At 37.0% G+C, this 23,779-nt stretch overlaps 2 protein-coding genes and 1 pseudogene across 11 annotated transcripts in view; 2 read left to right on the top strand and 1 right to left on the bottom strand.

Moving 5' to 3' along the window:
• The window catches only part of DZANK1 (double zinc ribbon and ankyrin repeat domains 1), a 77,834-nt gene extending 70,047 nt beyond the window's left edge, over nucleotides 1-7,787 (bottom strand). For 8 of the 10 annotated variants that reach the window (XM_039874402.1, XM_039874408.1, XM_039874406.1 and 5 more), the window contains exons 1-3: nucleotides 7,260-7,787; nucleotides 5,586-5,702; nucleotides 3,214-3,367 (exon numbers count right to left, since the gene is read on the bottom strand). In XM_039874402.1, the coding sequence (XP_039730336.1) occupies nucleotides 3,214-3,367; nucleotides 5,586-5,702; nucleotides 7,260-7,761 (773 nt within the window). In that variant the 5' untranslated portion in view covers nucleotides 7,762-7,787. Of the gene's footprint in view, nucleotides 1-3,213; nucleotides 3,368-5,585; nucleotides 5,724-7,259 lie in introns of all 10 variants that reach the window. The other 2 variants (XM_039874411.1, XM_039874410.1) reach the window with 2 other exon arrangements.
• On the top strand, nucleotides 7,679-23,172 carry POLR3F (RNA polymerase III subunit F). Its single transcript, XM_039874417.1, has 9 exons — nucleotides 7,679-7,821; nucleotides 8,887-9,004; nucleotides 15,040-15,107; nucleotides 15,601-15,668; nucleotides 17,694-17,806; nucleotides 19,878-20,021; nucleotides 20,217-20,324; nucleotides 21,172-21,363; nucleotides 22,400-23,172. The coding sequence occupies exons 1-9, from the start codon at nucleotides 7,760-7,762 to the stop codon at nucleotides 22,475-22,477; spliced, it is 951 nt and encodes a 316-aa protein (XP_039730351.1). The 5' UTR covers nucleotides 7,679-7,759; the 3' UTR covers nucleotides 22,478-23,172.
• LOC120612009 (uncharacterized) lies at nucleotides 18,857-18,974 on the top strand (annotated as a pseudogene).
• Nucleotides 23,173-23,779: the final 607 nt, after the last annotated feature.

Below are 23,779 nucleotides of genomic sequence, written 5' to 3'. Positions count from 1 at the left end.
TTAAAAATTTCTCAGAAATACACTATTGATATAAGCAGCCACTATCTATCAGTGAGTGACAATATTTAGGAAATAACACTCTTGCCTTTCTGTGATCAGTGGATACTTGCTCGTTCATTAGCTGGAGTGATTTATGGATGGCTAAACTTTGAGGAAGCTTATTTTTATTTTGTTCTAAATAACAAAACCAGATTTACAAATACATAAATCTGGATGCAGGTATAGCTCTATAGTTTACTATTCCTTCAGTAAAACACCAGAATTACTTGAATGGTTGCAAAGGAGGTATGAAGCTGGATCTGTAACTATTTTGCAACTTGATCTAGATCAAGTTTTCTCAACCTATTGAAAACTACTGAAAGTTTGGGCTAGATAACTCTTCGTTATGGGGGGCTGTCATGTACACTGTACAATGTTTAGCAACATCCCTGGCCTCTACACACTAGATGCCACCAGCACATTCCCACTCCTAATTGTGGAAAACAAAAGTGTTTCCAGACATTATTTTGGCCCCTTGGGGGCCAAAATTATGCCCAGTTGGGAACCTCTGGTTCCCAACTTAAGAGCACGAAGGAGTTGAGCGGAAACATTTTATTCTCCAGGCATGCACTTTTCAATGTGAGGCATGCCTTTTGAGTTGGGTCACACAACAGTAATCTTTTAGCCATTTGTTAAAACTCTGAATAATCACAAAAAATAACAGTTACTACATATGCAATGCTAAGTTTATACTAAGTGTTTTGTGTCTGATCTTCACAATGGTTGTCAAGTAACTCTCTTAAAATTGTCTTTTTAGAAACAGTCAACAAGGTAAAGAAACAACCATCTGAATGGGAAAATATATTTGCAAGCAACGCCTCTGATAAGGGCCTAATATCCAAAATATACAAAGAACTCATACGACTCAATAACAACAAAAAAGCAAACGATCCAATCAAAAAATAAGCAGAGGACCTGAACAGACACTTCTCCCCAGAGGACATACAAATGGCCAACAAATATATGAAAAAATGCTCAACATCGCTAGCTATTAGGGAAATGCAAATCAAAACCACAAAGAGATAACATTTCACACCTGTTACAATGGCTATAATCAACAGGACAAGTAATAACAAATGTTGGAGAGGATGTGGAAAAATAGGAACTCTCATACACCACTGGTGGGGCTGCAAATTAGTACAGCCAGTATGGAAAACAGTATGGAGGTTCCTCAAAAAACTAAGAATTGATCTACCATATGATCCAGCAATCCCTCTATTGAGTATTTACCCCAAATACTTGAAAATTCACATCTGAAAAGATATTTGCACACCGATGTTCATAGCAGCATTATTCACAGTGGCCAGGACATGGAAGCAACTGAAGTGTCCTATGACAGATGATTGGCTAAAGAAGCTGTGGTACATATATACAATGGAGTATGACTCATAAGAAGATATGAAATACTGCCATTTGCAACAACATGGATGGACCTCAAGATAATCATACTGAGCGAAATAAGCAAGACAGAAAAAGTTGAAAATCACATGATGTCAGTTATATATGGGATATAAACCTAAAAGCAACAAATGAACAGAATAAACAAACAGAGATTCATGGACATGGACAATGGACCAGTGGTTACCAGAGGGTAGGGGATGGGGGATGAGGGGGGAGTTAGACGGGGTAAAGGGGTTCAAATATACGGGGATAGGAGGAGGGCGAAGTGGGTAAAGGGGATCAAATACATGGTAGCTGAAGGAAACTGGACTTTGGGTGGTAAACACACAATAGAACATAGATATCAAATTATAATGTACACCTGAAAATTATATAATTGTATTAATCAATGTTACCCCAATAAACTTAATAATATAAAAATTTTAAAAAGAAATAAAATAAATAAAATTGTCTTTTTATCATGAAACTAATTATCTTTAGTACCTAGAAATAGACTTGAATGAAGCAATGTAATTTCCTTAAAGAATAATTTTATTGCAAATATACACAAGCATTAATTTTTCCGTATTGAAAACTCAATATTTTTTTAATAAATATGTTCCTTAAGCATACCTGAAATACTAACAGTGCTTTCAGAATAGACACTTAATGGACACAGAACAAAATAGTGAGAGGCATAAAGAATTACCTTATTTTTAGACTCTTTGGAAGCCTTTTTAATTCCTTCAAACTACATAATTTGCCATTATATTACTACTTCATTTTACTGCTACCTGCAATTTCTAAAAGGGCCTTTACAGCATTAGGCATGAGAGTTCTATTTAGCTTGTTAACTTTTAATGATAATTGAGATGACTTGTTTTGATAGAAGTGGTTTGGCAAGTGGGAAAAAGCCACAAATGTCAATATTTAATAAAGGATAATGTATATTAGGGGTTTGTCTTGTTTTGTTTAATTTTTATTATGTTCTCTTTTTTAAATTTTCAAATGTCAAAACAATTACTTTTGGTGTAGAATTTATAACTCTCTTCAAAAAGCCATTCAGTAGTTCAGCCACGTGGGGGAGCCCGGAGAATCTTTTTTAAAGTATGTGTCTGGGCCAGCAAGGTATTGGCTTAGGGCTTTAAAGTGTTTCAAAAATGTGGTCAAACCTGTCCTGCTGCACAAAACAATTCCCCTATCACAGACTTCCAAAGCATTTGAGTTTTTTCTCTACAACAGTTGACGTTTTCCAAATTATGATGTGTTTCCATATTTGAAAATTGGCAAAAAGTCATGGAGTAGGCAAGAAAGGACAAAGAAAGGAATAAAATAGCTAATGTCCAACAAATTGAAATGACAATAGCTTCGAAGGTCAATTAAGTCAATACAAAATAAAATAGAGAATGATCATGGTAGCTACAGCCTGTGTCCTAGAGAATAAAAGAACCATCCATTAAAAACAGAATTTTCTTCACAGCCAGATGAATATTTTCAGAGGTCCCCAATCCTGAAAAGGTTCCCAAAATCCCAATGTGGTATTCAAAATAAAAACAGTATTAATATATATAGCACCTCATTGAGCTGTACTCTTATGATTTGTGTACGTTATCTCAATAGTATACCTCAATAGAAGACAAAAAACAAAAGTTACAGATATACACTGAAATTAAAGTAACTTTTTCTTTAGTATCCTTCTAGTCTAACACTGATTCTCATAGGAAGAAATAAATGAAATTAAAACATAATGTCATTATATTATGAATTATTTTAATCACCATGCTCTTAACTTACTTAGAGACTGCAATAGCTTTAACTTGTATTTTTCCATCAGGCAGAGTAATAGGCTTCGTATACTTAAATGTTATATTTTCATTATAACCAATTCTCTTTAGAAATTCAGGCTTGCTGCCATCCAGAGTATAATATATGTTGACATCTGGAGTATCTAAAAAAACCCAAAACAGGATTATTGTGATTAGCACTAAAGTAACAAGTCCTTAAATAATGCCTATGGGTGAGTTATTTAATGAGATTCTTTTATATATTATAGAAATGAATAACAATAACTAACAATAATTGAGTTCTGTCTCTATGCCAGGCCCTGTGTCTTACACAAATAAGCTCATTTCATCATATTTTATACCCACTTTATAGATGAAGTGAGTCCTAGAGAGGTTAATAAATTGTCAAATAACAGCAGAGCTGTGGTTTGACTTCTGCTAAGCTGGATCCACAGTCCATGCTCTTGATCCACAATGCTATTCTGCATCTTCAGTAGGGCGCTGATACAAATAGAGTAGGGGTCTATTTTAAGACTAGAACACCCATTTAGAAAGCAGAAGATAATTTTTCATTTTTCAAGCATTGCTTAAGAAATGCTTTTATTATATTTTATTTGGACTTGGTGAATGACTCATTCCTACACTTGGAAAACTGTAAAGGTAATAAATTCATACGAATCAAGATCTAAAAAGTCAAAAAATGATATATAATTAAAGCTCTCCCTCTTCCTCCTGACATTAGCTGCCTAAAGGCAATCAATGGTATCTTGAGTATCTTTCCAAATATATTTATATCCATATAAGTATATATGTCCATATTCTTATTTCTCCCAGTCTTTTTATACAAATGGTGGCATATAATACCCTGTTCTACACATTTATTTTGTTCTGTATTTGTATATTAAGAAAGTCCTCATTCTTTGTTATGGTTGCATTGTATTCTCTCTACATATAGATAAACCATAATTTGACCATTCCCCTACAGATGGACATTTAATGTTTTATCTGTTTCTTTTTTTTCTTTGCCATTACAAATATTGTAATGAATAACCTTGTAAAGAGTTCATTTTATAGGTATAACTGTAAAATATGTAGAACTAATACTGTTGAGTCAAATATATGTGCATTTGTAATTTTGGTTAATATTGTCAAACTTCCCTCTACAGATGCTAAAACAATTTATACTGCTACCAGCATGTATGGAAGTGGCTGTTTATCCTCAATCTCACCAATATTGTGTGCTATCAATTTTTTTTATTTTTGCCAATCTCCTAGATTAAAAAAAAAAAAAGTATCCTGCAGTTGTAACACACATTTCTTACATTTTGAGTAAGGTTCATTCATTCCTTCAACAAATATTTACTAAGTACCTATTGTGTGCCAGACGCTATTCTAGGCACTGGGGATACACCAGGAACCAAAGTCCCTATTCTCATGGAGCTTCCATTTTAGGAAGAAAACATAAACAGTTAACAAATAAAAAATTATATACAATCTATTGATTGGTGATTAAATGCAATGGAGTAAATAAGGTCTACTCAGCAAGCAGATGAAGGTATCCGTAGAAGTATATTCTTGTATGTTTAAAAGACATTTATATTTCCTTTCCTATGAAATGTACTTTCACATCCTTTGTCCATTGTTCTATTGGGTTATTATTCTTTTTGTTATTGAATTATAGAACCTCTTATCTATTAAATATTTTAAATATTAGCAAATTTTGGATACCCTATCATTCATATCATCATTTGTCAATAATCATCAAACTTCTTAGAGTTATGGGCAAATATATTAAATTTGTATTTTGCTTTGAGAATTTTAAAAAATAATTGCCTTTTAAGGTAATGGGAGACATAGCATTACTACATGCTAGACTCTGCATACCTCACATCAACTCATTTAATCCTCACTATGGCTTTGAATGGTAGATATTATCACTAGCTTACAGTGAGGAAACTGAGACTCAGAAACACTAAGTAATGTACCAAAGATCACCAGAAGTTGCCAAAGCCAGAATTCAATCTCCAACCTGTCTGACTGGAAAGCTTGTGTTAGTATGTCAAATTATTATCCTAGCAAAATAATGAGCAACCTGGAAATATCTGGAGAAGCACCAGGACATCTTACCTTGGCTAAGGTGAGTCAAGGCATTGTGGTAACTATGTACCTATACAAATGAAAGGGTGGTCAAAGCTAAGTTTCAATCTAAATATAAACCACTCTATAAACCAACAAGTAACACTATTTCAAATTTTGGAAGTTTTACAAACTTCTCAAGGTCTTAATTACAGAAAACATGCAAAGAGGTAAATCAACAACCAGATGAACATAAAGAGTATGGCAATGTTATTTTAAACAATTTCGAGTATGTTTGATTTTTACCTGATTTCATTTCCAAAAGTGTATTGTTATCAATTTCATGGTTGGCTTTTCCAGGCTGAGGCACTCGTAGTGGTATGATCTGAGGAACACACACTGAACCAGCAGTCATTTTCCCTGCTTACTTTGAAAAAAAAGTGGCTGAAAATAAATTCCAATGGAATTTATATTTGAACACAAAAGCAGAATAGAATCACCTTGGATAAGTACAGTGAAACTAGAAAAAACTAAAGTGAATACTGTTAAGCATATCACCTACAAATATTCAATTTTTAATTGAAATGATTATTGTTTCAGCTGTAGTTTTGTTGTTGCAGTTGTGTGTGGGGTTTTGATTATCTACATACTTCTAGGAAAAGAACATGAATGAATGGGATGGGGGAATTAAATAAATCAGAACAGAGACCATTACTAATGATCTGATCCAAGCCCCCTCTGAATCATTATCACCCTTTCCTGCCTCTTATTTATGTGCCATCTCTCGGCGTCAGGGCAAGTTATTACACAAGAGAAACAGAAGTAACTCTATATGTAGCATGAAATGTAAATTTAGAGCCAATTCCTTTGGGAAGGCTCCAGGTTCAAGGCACTGCAGTTGTCACCAAGTAGTTCTTCAATTTGAAATCTGATAAGAAACTTTAGAAGGGTGGCAGATTATCAAGCCTAAACCAAAGAAAGTTGGCACCAACATAAACAGTGAGCAACAAACACAAATGTCTCTCACTTCATCTACAATATTTATAAATAATTAAGTATGAGTATGGAAGCCTGGGTGTCATTAATTTTCAATGCATAAAGAATTCGGGGGAGAAGGGGGACCCTCACCTTAATACAGCAACCACTTACATCTCTGTATAGCCTTTTCAAATTTCAATGGTTATGAATGCATAGGTTTTACTTAACTTAATCTCTATATTTATTCAATTTTTACAGTCTTCTTGCACCCTCATTCTATTATTTATAATTTCCTACGTATTTATATAATCTTATTTATCAATTTGTGGTTGGGCATTAAGGATATTACTAATTTCTCTTTAGTTTTGGTTGTTACAATTCTAAATAATAATGTTCTAAACGTCTTGTGGTGTGAATGGTATCACAGACTGTATTTCCCAAAGTGGTACAACTAAATTTAAGGAGTGACCTTAATGCCTGGTTAGTTCCAGGTCGGAGGGCAAGAATTTGAATTGTAAATCCCGATAGTAGAGCACTAGCCCCTACAGAAAGGTGGCTGGACTTGGAAAGATTGCCCATCCTCACATTTGCATTTATGTGAGAGGCAGTTAAAATAAAAATAGTTGAAAAATTAGTTCAAAATAGAAATAGTTGGGGAGTAATTAGCGAGGGGCAACAAGGAGCTGCCCTTGGAAGGTTGGGGCGGCGAGTAAGGCCCTAAGCGAAGGGGATCAAACAGCAGACCGATCTGCAGAGCCCAAATGGTAGTGTGGGGTAAATAGCAGCCAATCCCAACCTCCCTTCACCCTGCCCACTCGCCGCCCGAATCCGGAACCCCATCTAGTCTCCGTCTCCGCCCACCAGGGGTGGCCAGAGACGCTAGCTTCCTTTCAGCTGGAGTGAAGGAGGCCCTCCTCCTCCTCCTTTTTCGCCACCTCCTGCCACCGGGGCCCAGATTGGGACCCCTGAGGTACTGCCGCCATTTCCTGCCAGGTAACCCACCTCTCATTGCCTCTAGCCTCTCCTTTGGCGTTCGGGTTACCACAGACGCTGCGAGCCGCGCCCCGCCTACTGGGAGCTGGGCAGGTGATTGGCGGAAACCCGGCTCCCTAGCAACCAGCTCCGCCCCTGCCTCTTGGCTGGAAGGAAGAGTGGTACCCTCCTGAAGCTCCTTTCCTAAGGCTTCCAAAAATATGCCTTCACAGAGTTTGGAAAGTGCTAAAGAGTGGCGTTCCAATTCAGAATGAAGGAACCAACCTTGTTTATCCGACAGCCACGGATATTCTGGAAAACAAGAATAAGATGTAGCAGGTCCGGCGAGTGAGGCGGAGCAGGCACATCTTGGCCACCTAAAGCCTACAGACAAGGAAGGACCGGCTGCGACAGGAGGAAGAAGGCCCCTCGCCCCGTCCTGGTACTGTCTTCGCCAGTTCTTGGATTCCCAGACTTGCTGTTTGGGAACTCTGGGCGTCTCTTGCGCGAAGGGTGGGAACTGTACCCTCATGGCTGAGGTGAAGGTGAAAGTGCAGCCGCCCGACGCAGATCCGGTCGAAATAGAAAACAGGTAAATCAGTGAGTGAGGCTCGATTTCCGGCTCGAAAGCCCCTGCAGACGGCCAGTCATTTGGGCAGCCTTCTCCAGGGACCGTAGGTTGATACCCGAGCGAGTTCAGGGAGCGCGCAGGAAGGGCATTCTCGGATTCGGAAGCCCTACCCCTGGAGCGCAGAACTCTTAAGAAGTTTAAAATGATATTGACTGTTTGCAACTTTGTGTAGCTGTCTGGATGCTGTTTGGGAAGTTGTGAAGATACGCTTCCTTCCTGCGTTAAGGTGATCGACGCTCAGAGAGAAGACTCGGTGTTTCTCCCGTGGTGCTTGGGGATACGTGTTCTAATACAGGATCACTCTCGTCGCAATGGGAGCTCCCAAGACAGACCGTTTGGGCGAAGTTTGGGTGCAGTTTGTGATTACAAAGGACGTTAATCCAAAAATGGTTTCAGTGCAGTATTTAAATCGCGATTTTAGGGCACCTAAAGCTTCTCCCAGTTTTATACGCTTTATCAGTGCACTGCTATTTTTAGGTTACCACATAGTTTGAAAAGACCCCAACTTCCTCAAACTGTTATGAATAACACATGTAATGATCCCATGACAGGGTGAAGATATGGGCTCATTTTTGTATGGTAGGGATAATTCACCCACTTGTAGTGAATTGTCATAACAAATTTTAGATTCCCACCAAAAGTGTCTGATTTGCCTCCTGCTTGCAGACTTATGGCTCCGCAATGCGTATCTTAACTTTGTCATCCTTGTTGCATCTTAGAAAATTGAAGCTGTAGCATTAATATTTTTTTCTGTGTGTTCATTTTATTTTTGTTCTAATTTAAAGTTCATACTAGTGGGAAAAACATTCCCTTAAATAACAATAATAATGTAAACATGTATTTCAAAAGCATCTTCCTCAGTTTCTAACATGCTTTGATTTAGAACCTACATCATAGAAGCCAGACTATCTGCCAAATTTGAAAAAAAAAAAAAAAACCAATTTCACATTGTTCTGCTAGTATTTTCCCCCCAAATGCCTCTTGAAGTAAAAACATGAATAATATCATTAATGCGTTTGTTCCTAGGATTATAGAATTATGTCACCAGTTCCCTCATGGAATCACAGACCAAGTAATTCAGAATGAAATGCCTCATATTGAAGCCCAGCAGCGGGCAGTGGCCATCAATAGACTTTTGTCCATGGTAAGGTGAATCCAACTAGTTCATGTAATTATATATTACAGTTGTCATTACTTCCTATTGTTAAGTCATGAAAACATTGGAAGGTACGTTGAGTTGTGACAGATAAGATTCTAAAGCAGGAAACAGTTCAGTCTGCCAAAACTGAGGAAAGAAGAAATAATTATGTATTATTTTATAAGGTGAATGAAATAAATGTATTTTGTTTTAACTGTCATATTTGTTAATCTAATTGTCATTAAGATACATAAAGGCACATAGACGTCGTCTGTTCTCACCTCCTGTTTTCTTACTACTGCTGGTGTTAGGCCATTGCCTCTGAAATATATCCCCCTGATTTTTCTGTGAGTCATCATGGAGCCAGTTCATTAGGGTATCACTGTCCACAGTCTCACTCTAAGCATTTAAAGAGGCAGGAATGAGTCCAGGTGAATGTCAGCAGTGCTGTGTCTCTGAGAGAAAGTGCAGGCTCCACCTCCGTGACACTGCAGTGGAGATTTGCAATGAAGCCCTTCTACCTGCTCTTAATCTCTTCTGTTCTCCTGGGGCTCTAATGTCATTCTCTACTGTCCAAAAACACCCCAACTAGTAATGTACCCCCATGTTCTCAATCTACCTATTTCTCCTTTTTTTCCCTCATCACCAAAACTCCATGTCTTGAGAGCATTTCAGTTTGTCTTAGCAACTAGGTGAAAGATTTCTATACTAAAAACTCATCTGAAGGCTGATTTGCTTTTTAAATCTACCAGTTTTATTGGAGTTCTGAGGGGTCTGTATATGGAGATCCTTTGTTGGAGTTTTAAGGGCTCTGTCAAACTGTTGTTTCAAGCTTCTAGTTCAGAGATTGGCAAACATTTTATAAAGTGCCAGATAGTATGTGTTTTAGGCTTTGTAGGCCATATGGTTTCTGTCATAGACACTCTTCAGGAAAGTGGTCATGGACCACACATAAAAATTTGGGTGTGGTTGTGTTCCAGTAAAACTTTATAAAAACAAACAGTGGGCCACATTGTCGACTCCTGTTTTAGCACCAGGAAAAAAGGACTGTTGGTAATTTCTAGTCAATTCACCATGTTGAAGGTCTTCAGCTTCAGGAAGGATAGAGGAAAGGATACTGGAGGTTGTGACAATGGAAAATGTTTTTGTCCTCTGACCATTCTTTCATCCCTTTCCTTTCTGTCTGAAAATCATTCTCAACAACTCTCTCTTTTACCACCTCTGCAACTCCACCTACTGCTAGTCCTTTTGGCTATAGGCTGTAGGTAGTTGTGGAGCTATTGAAGAATTTTAAACAAGAGAGTAACTATTAATTACAAAGTATTGCTGATTTTAGATCTTAAACAAGTCTCAAATTTGTCCTTCCATTTCCACTTCTACTATCCCTGCATATGTTCGGGCTCTTGGCTTTTACTTGGACTATTACAGAGGATCTTAGCTGGCTTTCCTGACTTTATCTTCCTCAGAGCAGCCAGCCTGATCTCTGTTAAATACAGATCTGACCAAGTCACTTTCCTGACAAAAATCCTCTCAACTCTAGAGATTCAAGTCCAAACTCATAGGTTGACCACATCGAGCCTCGACCTTCCTCACCTTCTACATCTTCCATAATTTTGCCTCAAAAATTAAGTTTCAGAGGGAACAAATTGTTTTTAGTTCTCTGCCACTCATGCTGTTTCATGCCTCAGGTCCTTTTCTCATGTCTTTCCTGCTTAAAAGGTCCTTCTTCCCTTTTTTCACAGATTGACTAACTCTTCATTATCTTTCAAGACTCAGCTCTGCTATTGTCTCCAGAAAGCCTCCCTGAATCCTCAGACTGGGCCAAAGCCGCTTCTCTGAGACCCCATCCCACCCATTCCTTACCTCTATATTAATGCCAACAGATGGTATTCAAGTTAGCTATGTGATTCTCTTTTAGAATTCATGCTTTTCCCCCTAAACAACAATCGCAATACAGATGTTCAGTAAATATTCATAGGCTGAATTAAATGACTGAATGGAGCCTCCATATTGATCATTCCAGTTTGATTTTGCCACTTAGTGGGGTTGGGCAGAGGAGGGTATTACTGTTCATCCATATATAAACCCATTTCCAAGCCATGGGTATGCCCAGTCTTAACACATGGGAATTGAGTCTCTCTTTGCCATGACTTCCTCAAACTGCTAGAACCCCAGTGGAAAGCCATCTGGGTGCCTGGAAGGAAATTCAGACCCAAGGAAATTCAGAAGCATGTCAGACTTGCTTTATTTTACTTTTGATTTGTTATAGGAAAACAAAACTGCTGGCCTTTTATTCATTGGTTGACCTTTCTGCCTAATTTTCATGTAACACAATAGAAATCATACATATCGATAAATGTCACTATCACTTTGTAAATCTTATTTAATCATTGTGTTATAGAATATGCATGTTAGCCTTTATTTGAACTTTTTGTTATATGTTATATTTTTATTATATTTATATTTATTGAATTTTTTGAATATAGATTTTTATTCTAAAGTTGCTTATTTTTTAATTTTGCAATGCAATTTGTTTTAAAATTTACTGTTTAGAACAATATGTAATGGCAACATAGGGAAATGTTATTGTTATTTTTATTTTTTTCAATTATAGTTGACATACAATATATTAATTTCGGGTGTACAACATAATGATAGACATTTATATAACTTATAAAGTGATCATCCCAATAAATCCAGTACCCATCTGACACCATACATAGTTATTACAATACTACTGACTATATTCCCTATGCTGTACTCTATATCCCCATGACTATTTTGTAACTACCAATTTGTACCTCTTACTTCCTCCCGCTTCACCTTTTCCCCACCTTCCAATCTGACAACCATCAAAATGCTCTTTGTATTTTTGAGCTTGTTTCTGTTGTTTGTTTAACCTGTTCTGTAGATTTCACATAAGACATTTTTCTTTCTCTGTCTGACTTAGTCCATTCAGTATAATACCCTCTAGGTCCATCCATGTTGTTGCAGATGGCAAGATTTCATTCTTTTTTATGGCTGAGTAATATTCCATAGTATATATGTACCACCTCTTATTTATCCGTTCATCTATTGTTGGTCACCAAGTGGCCTCCATATCTTGGCTATTGTAAATAATGGTGCAATGAACATATGGATTCACATGTCCCTTCAAAGTAGTGTTTTTGGTTTCTTCAAATAAATACCTAGAAGTAGAATTACCAGATTCTTTTTTGTCTTCTGTTATAATATTTGTTTTAAAGTCTATTTTGTCTTGTATAAATATTGCTACCCCAGCTTTTTGTTTCCATTTTCATGAAACATCTTTTTTTTAAGTAATTATTGCTAGATATGTAATTATTGCCATTTTATTATTCATATTTTTATTTTTTTTTTCTTTTACCTTCTTTAAAAAGTCCCTCTAACATTTCCTGTAATACTGGCTTGGTGACGATGAACTCCTTTAGCTTTTTCTTTTCCAGGAAGCTCTTTATCTGTCCTTTGATTCTAAATGATAGCTTTGCTGGTTAGAGTAATCTTGGTTTTGGATCCTTGCATTTCATCACTTTGAATATTTTCTACCAATCCCTTCTGGCCTGCAAAGTTTCTGTTGAGAAGCTGACGGTCTTATAGGAGCTCTCTTGTAGGTAAATAATTGCTTTTCTCTTGCTGCTTTTATGATTCTCTCTTTTAACCTTTGGCATTTTAATTATGATGTGTCTTGGTGTGGGCCTCTTTGGGTTCATCTTGTTTGAGACTCTCTGCTCTTCCTTGTATGTGTAGTATGTCTAGTTCCTTTGCCAGGTTAGAGAACTTTTCAGTTATTTCTTGAGATAGGTTTTCAATTCCTTGCTCTCTGTATATCCCTATGATGCAAATGTTGGTATGCTTGATGCTGTCCCAGAGACCCCTTAAACTATCCTCATTTTTTTTTTTTTTGGATTCTTTTTTTCTTGTTGCTCTTCTGATTGGGTATTTTCTGCTACCTTATCTTCTAACTTGCTGATTCGATCCTATGTTTCATCTAATTTTCTGTTAATTCCTCCTGTTCTTCATTTCAGTTATTGTATTCTTCATTTCTGACTGGTTTCTTTTTTATGTTTTCTATCTCTTTGTTAAAGTTTTCACTGAGTTCACCTACTCTGCCCTTAAGTTCATTGAACATCCTTATAACAAGTTTTGAATTCTGCATCTGGTAGATTGCTATTCTCCATTTTGTTTAGTTTTTCTGAAGTTTTGTTCTGTTCTTTTGTTTGGGACTTGTCTCTGTATCTTCCCATTTTGGCTGCCTACTTATGTTTGTTCTATGTATTAGATAGGGCTACTATGTCTCCCAGTCTTAGTAGAGCGGCCTTATGGAGTAGGTGTGCTTTGTGGTGCAGTGGCAGTCTTTCCTGGTCACCTGAGTCAGGTGCTCCATGTATGTCCCTTGTATGGGTTGTGTGTGCCCTCCTGTTATAGTTGAGCCTTGATTGCTGTTTACTCTTCAGTGGGAGGGATTGACCCTCAGGCTGATTTCTTGTGAGAACTGGCCATGACCAATGGAGGAGCTGTTGTGCAGGGATTGACCCTATAGAGCAGAATTCACTTTAGCAGGGCTCTGCTGCCTGCCCTGTCTGCCCTTTGGGTGTGTGATCTTCAGATGTGACCCCCGGTGGTGCTCTGGCTCAGACCAAAGCTGGCCACTGGGCATGCAGGCTGGGGCTTCCTAGGAGGGGCTCTGCTGCAGGCCAAGTTCAGCTGCAGCCTGTGTTCTGCCCGGGGCCATCCAGCATAAGCCTCCAAACAATCTGCAGATGGCTGCCACCCATGTTAGGCTTAGAAGTGCCTTAAGAGGCCAACCCACAAACCGAGGCCGGCTGCTAATAGTGCTAGGCTGGGGACTGCTCAGTAAGAGGTATGGGGCACACCGAGGCCAGATGCTGCTTATTTAGGTTTTATGAACCTTTGAGAGGTTTTAGGAAAGTGCAGTGTGAGCCAAGACAGGCCCGTTTGTATGGATAATCCATTGGAAGTGGCTTGGGTGGACCTGCAAGTTGGGAGGGGCATCGTCTCAGGGAATCACGAGGGCAGGGCAACCACATAGGGCGGCTGAAGACTAGCCATATAGCTACGTTGTGGAAGACTCAGATATGGCAGTTGCTTGGGTCTTTGAGCCACGAAGGGGAAGCTTCTACAGAGGAACAATGCCTTCTGTCAGCACTTCTGAGAGAAAGCCGCCTCTCCAGCCCTCGCCCTGAAGCCAGACAACTCAGTTCCTCCCTGTATGTCCCTGGCACCTTTTGAGCTGCTGCCCCAGTGCCAGAGTTGAGAGTGAGAGTGAGTCAGTCAGCAAGTATGTCTGCTTGCCAGCCCTTTAAGAGGAACATCTACTACAGAGGCCTTTCGTCTCACTCAGCCACATCTCTCCTGGTTTTCACAGCCAGAAGTTGTGGAAACTTCTCTTCCCAGCACTGGCACCCTGGACCGGGGAGCCTGGTGTGGGGCTGGGACTGCCCGCTCTTCTGGGAGGACCTCCACAGCTGAGATATTTCTCCTAGTTCTCAACCACCACATGTGGACGTGGGACTGGCCCATTTCGCATCTCTGCTCCTCCTCCCAGTGTCGAGGTGGCCTCTTCTTTGTGTCCAGAAGTTGTAGGATTTCTGTTCAGCTAGACTTCAGATAACTCCCAATGATGGCTATTCTGTAGTTTAGTTGTAATTTTGATGTGGTTGTGAGAAGGCCAGCACAGTGTTTACCTACTCTGCCATCTTGACTAAACTCTCCTAAAGCTGATTGTTTATAGTTCTTTATGCATTGATTACATAACCAAGGCAGAATCTAGCATATAAGAAATTATTAGGTATTAATATTTTAGAAAATGATGATATATAGACCTAAGTTTTAAAAAATGCAGTGCATGTGATATGTAGGCAAAAACTTAAATCTCAAGTGAGGAAATGACAACTATGGGAGGTAGGCTGTTTTAGTCTGTGTAAAATATTAAAGAATGCATTAACATTTGTCATTGGATTTGACAAAATAATTGACTGCTATTTTCTATTAAAATACTTCAGGGTCAGTTGGATCTCTTAAGGAGCAATACAGGCCTTCTGTATAGAATAAAGGATTCTCAGAATGCTGGGTAAGTACCTAATTATGTTAAGAAAATTTTAATTATGAAAGTAATATATGTTTTTGAGAAAAGCCAATACAGAATTGCATAATGTAAACCTGTCCTCCATATCATCCCTGCCTCCTATCATGAGTTCCATTTCCCGGAGATAACTGCTCTTAATAATTTGGTATATATCTTTTCTTCTATATATATATATATATAAATATATCTAGATGATTATATATTTAAATCTCATATATTTATATATAACCTTTTTTTTTCTTAACAAAAATGGGATCATGCTATCCATACTGTTTTGCAACTTGTTTTTTCACTTACTGTATCTTGAATATCTTTTCATTCTGGTACAGCCCTGTCTCATTCTTTTTAAGGTAAGCCCTTCTTTTAGTAAATAAGTCAATGTGATGACCTTGTCTGTTAATGCATTTAAGTAGTCATGTAGATTATTAGATTATCCTGTACCTCTTTGCCTTTTTAATTCTACTTTATTCCCCTGCAGTAAAATGAAGGGATCAGATAACCAAGAAAAACTAGTATATCAAATCATTGAGGATGCAGGAAATAAAGGTAAGTATGTGAAGGAAGAAATAGAAAAAACATTGTCTTTAGGACCAGATACAAGGACTGAGATCCTGGCTTCCCAGGGTATAGATCAGTATGTAGAGTATGCTGCCATTGTGTAAAAAGGAAAGGAAAATATAACATATATACCATACATATGCTCAAAGGATACCCAGGAGCAATGTCATTGTTTCCTCAAAGGAGGCGGGATTAGGTATCTATGGGCAGGGATGGAAAGAAACTTCAGAATTCTGAACCACATGAATATATTATCTATTCAAAATAAATTAAAACTTAAGGTTCATTTTTAATCCTCACTCTATAAACTTTGAAAGCCTTAGTGTCTTCATCTTATCTGTAAATTGTAAATAATAACATCTCTCTGGTTTCGGGAAGTATCCAACGTAGGTCTCCTATCTTCATTGAAGAACTATATCTAAATTGCTCTTACAATTTAGGGTCTATTTGATCTATTAGCTTTAACAATTAGATGTAATCTGAAAACACATAATTTTTATATTTATTAGTTAGAAAGTTAAATTAACAGTTTAAAAGTAGACCTATGAAAAAGCCATTTTCTATTTTTTAAAAAATTCTTCCTATCTCATTATGCCTCTATACTGGGAAGAAAATACAAAATATTTTTACATAAAATTCCGTTTTCACATGTAACACTTATTTCCTTCTTTGAAAGAAAAATCATAGCTTCCCTGTGCAGGGCTTTAAGTGGCTATAAGAATTACAATCTTCCTATTTTCCATCTCCCAAATGTAGTGTTGTATAAATAATGGACATAGGTGCTCACATAGAGGGTTTTTTGCTCTCCACTGAGGATGGCAGCTGACCTTGACCCAAAGTTAAGTTTGTTTTTCACATATACAACCTAAAATAAAATTTATAGAAAACAGAGGTTGGGGTACAGGAGGGGATGGAAGAGACAAATACAGTCATGCACCACTTAATGAAGGGGATACATTCTGGGAAATACATCGTTAGATGACTTTATTGTCATAGAGTACTGCACACTTAGGCTAGGTATAGCCAGGGATCCCCAACCTCCGGGCCACGGACCAGTTCTGATCCATGGCCTGTTAGGAATCAGGCCGCACAGCAGGAGGTGAGTGGTGAACGAACAAGCGAAGCTTCATCTATATTTGCAGCCGCTCCCCAGTGCTAGTCACCACCTTAGTCCCACCTCAGATCATGGATTAGATTCTCATAGGAGCATCGGTCTCTGGTGCCAAAAAGGTTGGGGACCACTGGTATAGCCTTTTGCTCCTAGACTACAAGCCTGAACAGCATATTACCATACAAAATAACACGAGATTAAATCAAGCAAAAGAGAAAATGATACAGCCAAGAGATACAGTAAACATAAGATGTATGAAGCTGCTGCCAGTGTAACACAGCCTACTGTTTTACAGCAAACTTTTTTTATAAGTAGAGAGTACACTCTAAAATCACAATAAAAAGTATATTAAATACTTAAATCAGTAACATAGTCATTTATTATTATCAAGTATTTATGTACTACACACAATTGTATGTGCTATACCTTTATATGACTAGCAACTCAATAAGTTCATTTACACCAACATCACCACAAACACATATGTATTGTGTTTTGACATTAAGACAGCTACAACGGCTGTGATGTCACTAGGTGACATCTTATGGGATCACCATCGTATATTCTGTCCATCATTGACTAAAACATCATTATGCAGCACTTGACTGCATAATGATTTTTATTGCATTACAAAAATGTTCTTTTCATATGTTTTTAAAAAGATTCCACACTGGGATTCCAAGAAATTTCCAGTTAGAAAATAGAACATTTAACTTATGTATTGTTTTGCATTTTTTGTTCCTTTATCTGTGATTCTTCCTCTAAGTCACTTAATTTTTCCTATACCTGTGCTCTAGGAATATATACATATATATTTTGCTAGTTTTGGAATGAGATAAAAGCAACAGGATTATAAACACAATCCTGTGGTGTTCTACTTATTTTACTTTACTTTCTTATAGGAATATGGAGCAGAGATATCCGATACAAAAGTAATTTGCCATTAACAGAAATTAACAAGATTCTAAAGAATTTGGAAAGTAAAAAGCTTATCAAAGCTGTTAAGTCGGTGGCAGTGAGTAGTTTTCTCTTTTCTTCTCCCAAATGTCGGTAGTACATATATTGCTCCAATATATTTCAGGTTTTTATTTTTCTTTATCATGATTTAAAACAACTGATCAAAAAAGATTTTTAAAAATTTAGCTCATTTTGGTTTGGAGATGCTGCTTAAGTATGTCACTGCCTACTTAATTTTAAAACTACTCGTCAGGAAAAAATTTTGGAGTCATAAACATGTTTTGTGGTATGTAAGATAGTTTACTTCATCTTGGCATATTACTTACTGAACCATTATCTATTGTGAATTTGCTATATGCCAGGCACTGTTCTTGGTGCTTAGAATACATTAGTGAACAAGTCAGAGAAAGATCCCTGCCTAGGTGGAGCATCTGTTCCAACACATGGTGTTTCTCCGCTTCCTCATTCTACCCCACCCTTCGGGGGCTCTGTGCTCCACAACTGGCTCTATCAGGGACATCTGCTGCTGACCTCACTGATTTAAGTGTCAGAGGAGCCAAGACTGCCCTAGACTAAAGTTTACTTGAACCCAAATTTCAGCAAATAAGAATTTATCAGTGATTTCATTTATCAATGGTATTTATGTCATAACACTCCCTAAATTAGAATATTATTTCTCTTCCACATTTAATGGATAATTTCAAATATATACAAGAGTAAATAATATAATGAATCCCCACATACCTATCAGCTAGCTTCATTTTTCCAATTCTTCTACGTTTTTATTCTTAATAGTTTTATTAAGATATGATTTCATCCTTTTAAAATGTATAATTCATTGGGTTTAAGTATATTCACAGAGTTGTGCAACCATCATCTCTTCTAATTTTAGAACATTTTCATCACCCCAAAACGTGACTCTTAGCAGTCACTCCTCAGCCTCCCTCACCCCGCTCTCCCCCAGGCCCTGATAACCACTAATGTATTTTTTGTCTCCCTAGATTTGCCTACTTTGGACACTTCCTATAAATGGGATCATAGTATATGTGGTCTTTTGTGTCTGACTTCTTTCACTTAGCATGATGTTTTCAAAGTATAAAATATTAACATCTACGGCCATGCTACCCTGAAAAGCCCGATCTCATCTGATCTCGGAAGCTAAGTAGAGTTGGTTCTGGTTAGTACTTGGATGGGAGACCACCTAGGAAGACCAGGTGCTGTAGGTGTAAAAAACAGAAAAAAGAGATTGTAAGCTGACAAGGTCCTTGCAATCTATGAGGTCAACTAAGAGTTGCCTCACCTAAAAAAATAAATAAAAATAAATAAAATATCACTGAGTCCATATTGATAAATTAATATTTGAATAAATAAATAGGGGAGAACAAATAAATCTGTGCAGAATTCCAAATAATTTATGTAGATACTCTACCCTCAAGGAAATAGAATGTAACTGCCAATCCTTAGTGTAGGCTGTGCACGGTGACTTTCTTCCAAGGAAAAGGCAGGAAAAAAAGTAACTTCAGTGGAGAAAACCCTACCTCCATCTAGGTGATCAAAGTTAACATTAACACTGATAAGTTATATTGGTGATGATCAGTCATCACTTGGTGACAATCAAATACTCTTGATGTGATGTGATAAGACGGTCACTTTACGTCTGCAGTCTTTTCTCATTCTAATCATTAGAAAATCAGACAAATCCCAAGTAAGGGACATCTTGCAAAATACCCAACCAATAATTCTCAAAACTGGCAAGTTAATCAATAACAAGACTGAGAAATTGTCACAACTAAAATTTGCCTCAGGAGACATGACATCTCACTATAATGTGTTATCCTGGGTAGGATTCTGGACCAGAAAAAGGACTTTAGGGAAAAACTGAGGAAGTATGACTAAACTCTAGACTTATAATATTGATATTGGTTCATTAATTATAACAAACATACCCTAGTAATGTAAGATGTTAATAGAGAAAACTGAGCATAGGTAAATGGGAATTTTATACTATCTTCACAATAATTATGTAAATCTAAAACTGCTCTAAAATATGTTTTAGGCTTTTTTCAAATCTGAGTTTTGGATGACTTTGTTATCTTATAACCACATCTGCTATGCATGTTTTTTCCTAGGCGTCAAAAAAGAAGGTATATATGCTCTATAACCTGCAGCCGGACCGATCTGTGACTGGTGGAGCCTGGTACAGTGACCAGGATTTTGAATCTGAATTTGTAGAGGTGCTTAACCAACAGTGTTTTAAATTCTTACAAACCAAGGTGAGGCATAATTGAGGAAACTATCTTTTTTTTAAGTTTCTTCATAAAGAATGTTTAATCTTATATATCATTTTATAGAAATTGAAAATATTGAAATTGGTACTTTTACTAAACAAAATCTGTTCTGTTGATTTCACTCTGTATAAACTGTATTCAGAAAACAATATTCTTCCTGAGATTTGTTTCTACCCTTAGGCAGAAACAGCACGAGAAAGCAAACAGAATCCAATGATACAAAGAAATAGTTCATTTGCTTCATCACATGAAGTATGGAAATATATCTGTGAATTGGGGATCAGCAAGGTTGGAACTGTTTCTAATTTTCATCTTATTTTAAAAAACTTACTCATCATAAGGATAATTTACAATGTATTCCAATCATACTTGACCCAGGCCGTTTCTTCAGGTGATTCCTACAGACATTCTGCAGAACTCGCTTTGAGAAAGTACTATCCTAAGCCAGTTAGGCAAAGCTGGTCATTGCCATCAGCATTGTCTGAACTATATGAACTTGAGTTTGGGTTATGTATAGACCAGCAGAGTGGAGGCCTGACAGTGCATTTCACTACCAAAATTCAGGTCTGCTCTGACATGTTCTTGACTTTCAAAGGCATATATGTGCTAAGCATAAGTCATCACGTCAGTTGTCATTTATTGGTATTTTTCCTCTTAAAAGTGGTGTTATCAACACAGTCTTTTGAAGACCTATATATAGACACTGCTGGATGCTTTTCATGATCAGAGAAGAAATTGGAGTGGCCATTTGGACAAGTCATTTTCATTTCCTAGATTTCTCATTTATAAAATACTAGGAATTTGAACTAAAGATTTTGATGTCTATTCTGCTCAAGTATTTTATAAATCATTAAATTCTTGCCAAAGAAATGTTACAAGACTTCTAGATTTTACTTAGGAGAGTGAAAATATCAGAAAGTGTCAAACTTAGCATGAGGTTAGATTTCTGTCCCTAGTGTTTCAGTGGTTTGTGCTAACTTAGGCCATTGTTTAACCTCTTCATGCTTTCAATTACTTGCCAGCATAATGCTTCTCCATTTCACTGAGGAATTGTGACCCTTGACTGTTTATAACACCCTCCAATAGAATTTCTCCATGTCATTTTTGTTTCCTTTCTAATATGTCCCCTTTACAGGTAGAGTTGTCCATGGAGGACATTGAAACCATCTTGAATACACTCATATATGATGGGAAAGTGGAGATGACTATCATCACTGCAAAAGAAGGCACAGTTGGCAGTGTAGATGGACATATGAAACTATATAGGGCAGTCAATCCAATCATCCCACCCACTGGTTTGGTCCGGGCCCCCTGTGGACTCTGCCCGGTGAGTTAAAGTGGTTTTACACTTGACTGCTACCAAGTACAAATGCCACAAAACTTAACTAGCAAGCACACCCCAGTTTTCTCAGACTCTCAGGGTTGAGCAAGAGCTACTCAAACAGCCATGTAACCTTGATGACATTTAATGAACAAATCATTGTCTTACATTCTTAGAATAACCAGGTTAAAGAAATTTGTGTTTTCTGCTCTTGGCCCTGAAATGGACAATTTTTGACAAGCATTAATCATTTAACTTAAGCAGGAAGGGAAATGAGATTTCTTGAGAACCTACCATGGACCAGACTTATTTTTGAAGATTTGTGGTCTCATTTAATGCTCTTTATGTCCCTTGGAGCTGTTATTTTCCCTTAAGGCTGAGGATGACCAAATAGCTTAGAAGTAACAACCAGGATTCAAACTCAGAGATAATGTTCTTATGCCTACAGCATGCCCCAGCACTCTTCATCCATTCCCATATAGTTTATGAGTGCCAACTGTGAGCTATAGGCACTGTCCCAGCCCTCATCACATTTATATTCTTGGACTGCTAGTGTGTTTTATTTCATTATAATGGCCCTTTTCTATATATCTAAGCACTCTCTGCCCTGGTTTCAATTACTAGACAAAAGGCTAGCATATTGGGAATTCTATTCAGTACCCTTCACAAAACGGAAGGTAGCTAAACATAAAACATTAAGTTAGTCAAAATTAAGTCATTCATATGTATGGATCTCTTGTATTCCTATGTTACCCACGATAGCCTTTTCACCAGTAGGTAGGTGAACATGGTCATCTTAATGCTATAGCAAAAGGTCTCCCATTAACTAACTTCATCATCATAGAGTAGGTCCTATTATAGTATGTTCTTAATATAGTCCCAATCTCTTTGAATTTGAAAGTTTGGTTTTTAATATTGCTTAGATGGTTGGGTCTCGGATATTTTGTTAACAGAAATTTGAGTTGTAGTTAACACTTAAGACTTACTAATATTATAATTGTAAAAACTTCAGTTTGAATATAAACTTTTTTCTTTTTTAAAGGTTTTTGACGACTGCCATGAAGGTGGTGAGATTTCACCATCTAACTGTATTTACATGACAGAGTGGCTTGAATTTTAATAGAGAACTATGAACTTTACTGACATTTTGAAAATGAAGTTCCTTTGGGAGCAAATAATTTATGATGGAACATCAAATTCCCTTGAAAGCAAACTTCACAATAATGGATACAGACTTGCTGCTATGAAAATATTTTTTTATCTATGAAGACTAAATTTATCTTGGTAGAGTAGCCAACAGAATATAAAGAAGGTAAGATTAGTAGTGAAACTATTCTTCAATAAATAAAATACTCTGAAGTTCTAGAGGACCACATCTTCTGAAGCTTTCCCGACTTTCCTTTTGATTGTTCATGGAAAAAGAAGCCAGCAAATCCATGTTTACCATTGGCTAAGGGCTAGAGCCTAAATATGCTCATTTTAAAGTTATTTATTAAGGCCTTCATTAGAAATTATTTACATTTGGTTCACTATCACCATTTCTCTTTTCCATTTTCTCAGTGATTCCATTGAGAATAAACGGTGAAAATAGGAATAGTCTGGCATGAGTGAAAAGAGTTGGAACATCCCTTTTCCACATACTATTAATTCCTTTTTATGTCAGAAATATTCTTTCAGAGGATTCATTATGCCACTGTATTTACCTCATACCTAAATGACTGTTATCAAGGATATGTTTTCAGTGCATATTGTCATTGTCATCCTAAAGGAAATCTTTTCACTGGTCTTTGTTAAAGTCTTACTATTTTCACTCTGGCTCAATTGTATTATTTACTAGAATTTTCTCCTAGATTTTCATTATTTAACTAAAATTACAACTAATCTATTGCTCTCCATTCACACTTTATTTTGGGGTGGGGGTGCCATTCTTTTTTTCTTGTCCTGTTTTAGATTTGTTCCCTTTCCTTATTCTGCTCTAAAAATCATGATATAATATGTCTGAAATGAGCAGAAAGCCATTATATTGTAAAGCCTCAGTTCTAATAGTACTTTCAGTTCCAGTCTTTAGCCATATGGAAAACACTAGCTTCTATGATGTAGTGTTGCACAGAGGTTAGCTGCAGGACTTTTTAGGACCTCAGCTGTTGTATTTTCCTTTCGTAGCTACATTTAAAAGTTTCTGTTTCTAGGCCAAAAGTGTGGGACCAAAGGAACAGAATTAAAGCTCAGCTACACCTGAGGCCTGAGTTCAAACACACTTTGAAGACACTCTAAGTGGATAACCACAAGGGTTACTTTGAGATAAATGGGATTAGTAAAATAAAATTCAGCTCAGTAATCAGTTTTTAAGAACCAGATAAATTCAGTGGCCAGCTGTATAGAATTAGCCTTTGATGACACTAACTCTGAAATAAAGATCACT

Source organism: Pteropus medius, unplaced genomic scaffold (assembly GCF_902729225.1).
Source record: "Pteropus medius unplaced genomic scaffold, Ma_sr-lr_union100, whole genome shotgun sequence".
NCBI lineage: Eukaryota > Metazoa > Chordata > Mammalia > Chiroptera > Pteropodidae > Pteropus > Pteropus medius.
Note: the sequence above shows the minus strand (reverse complement) of the source record. Positions and strands in the feature narration are given on the sequence as shown.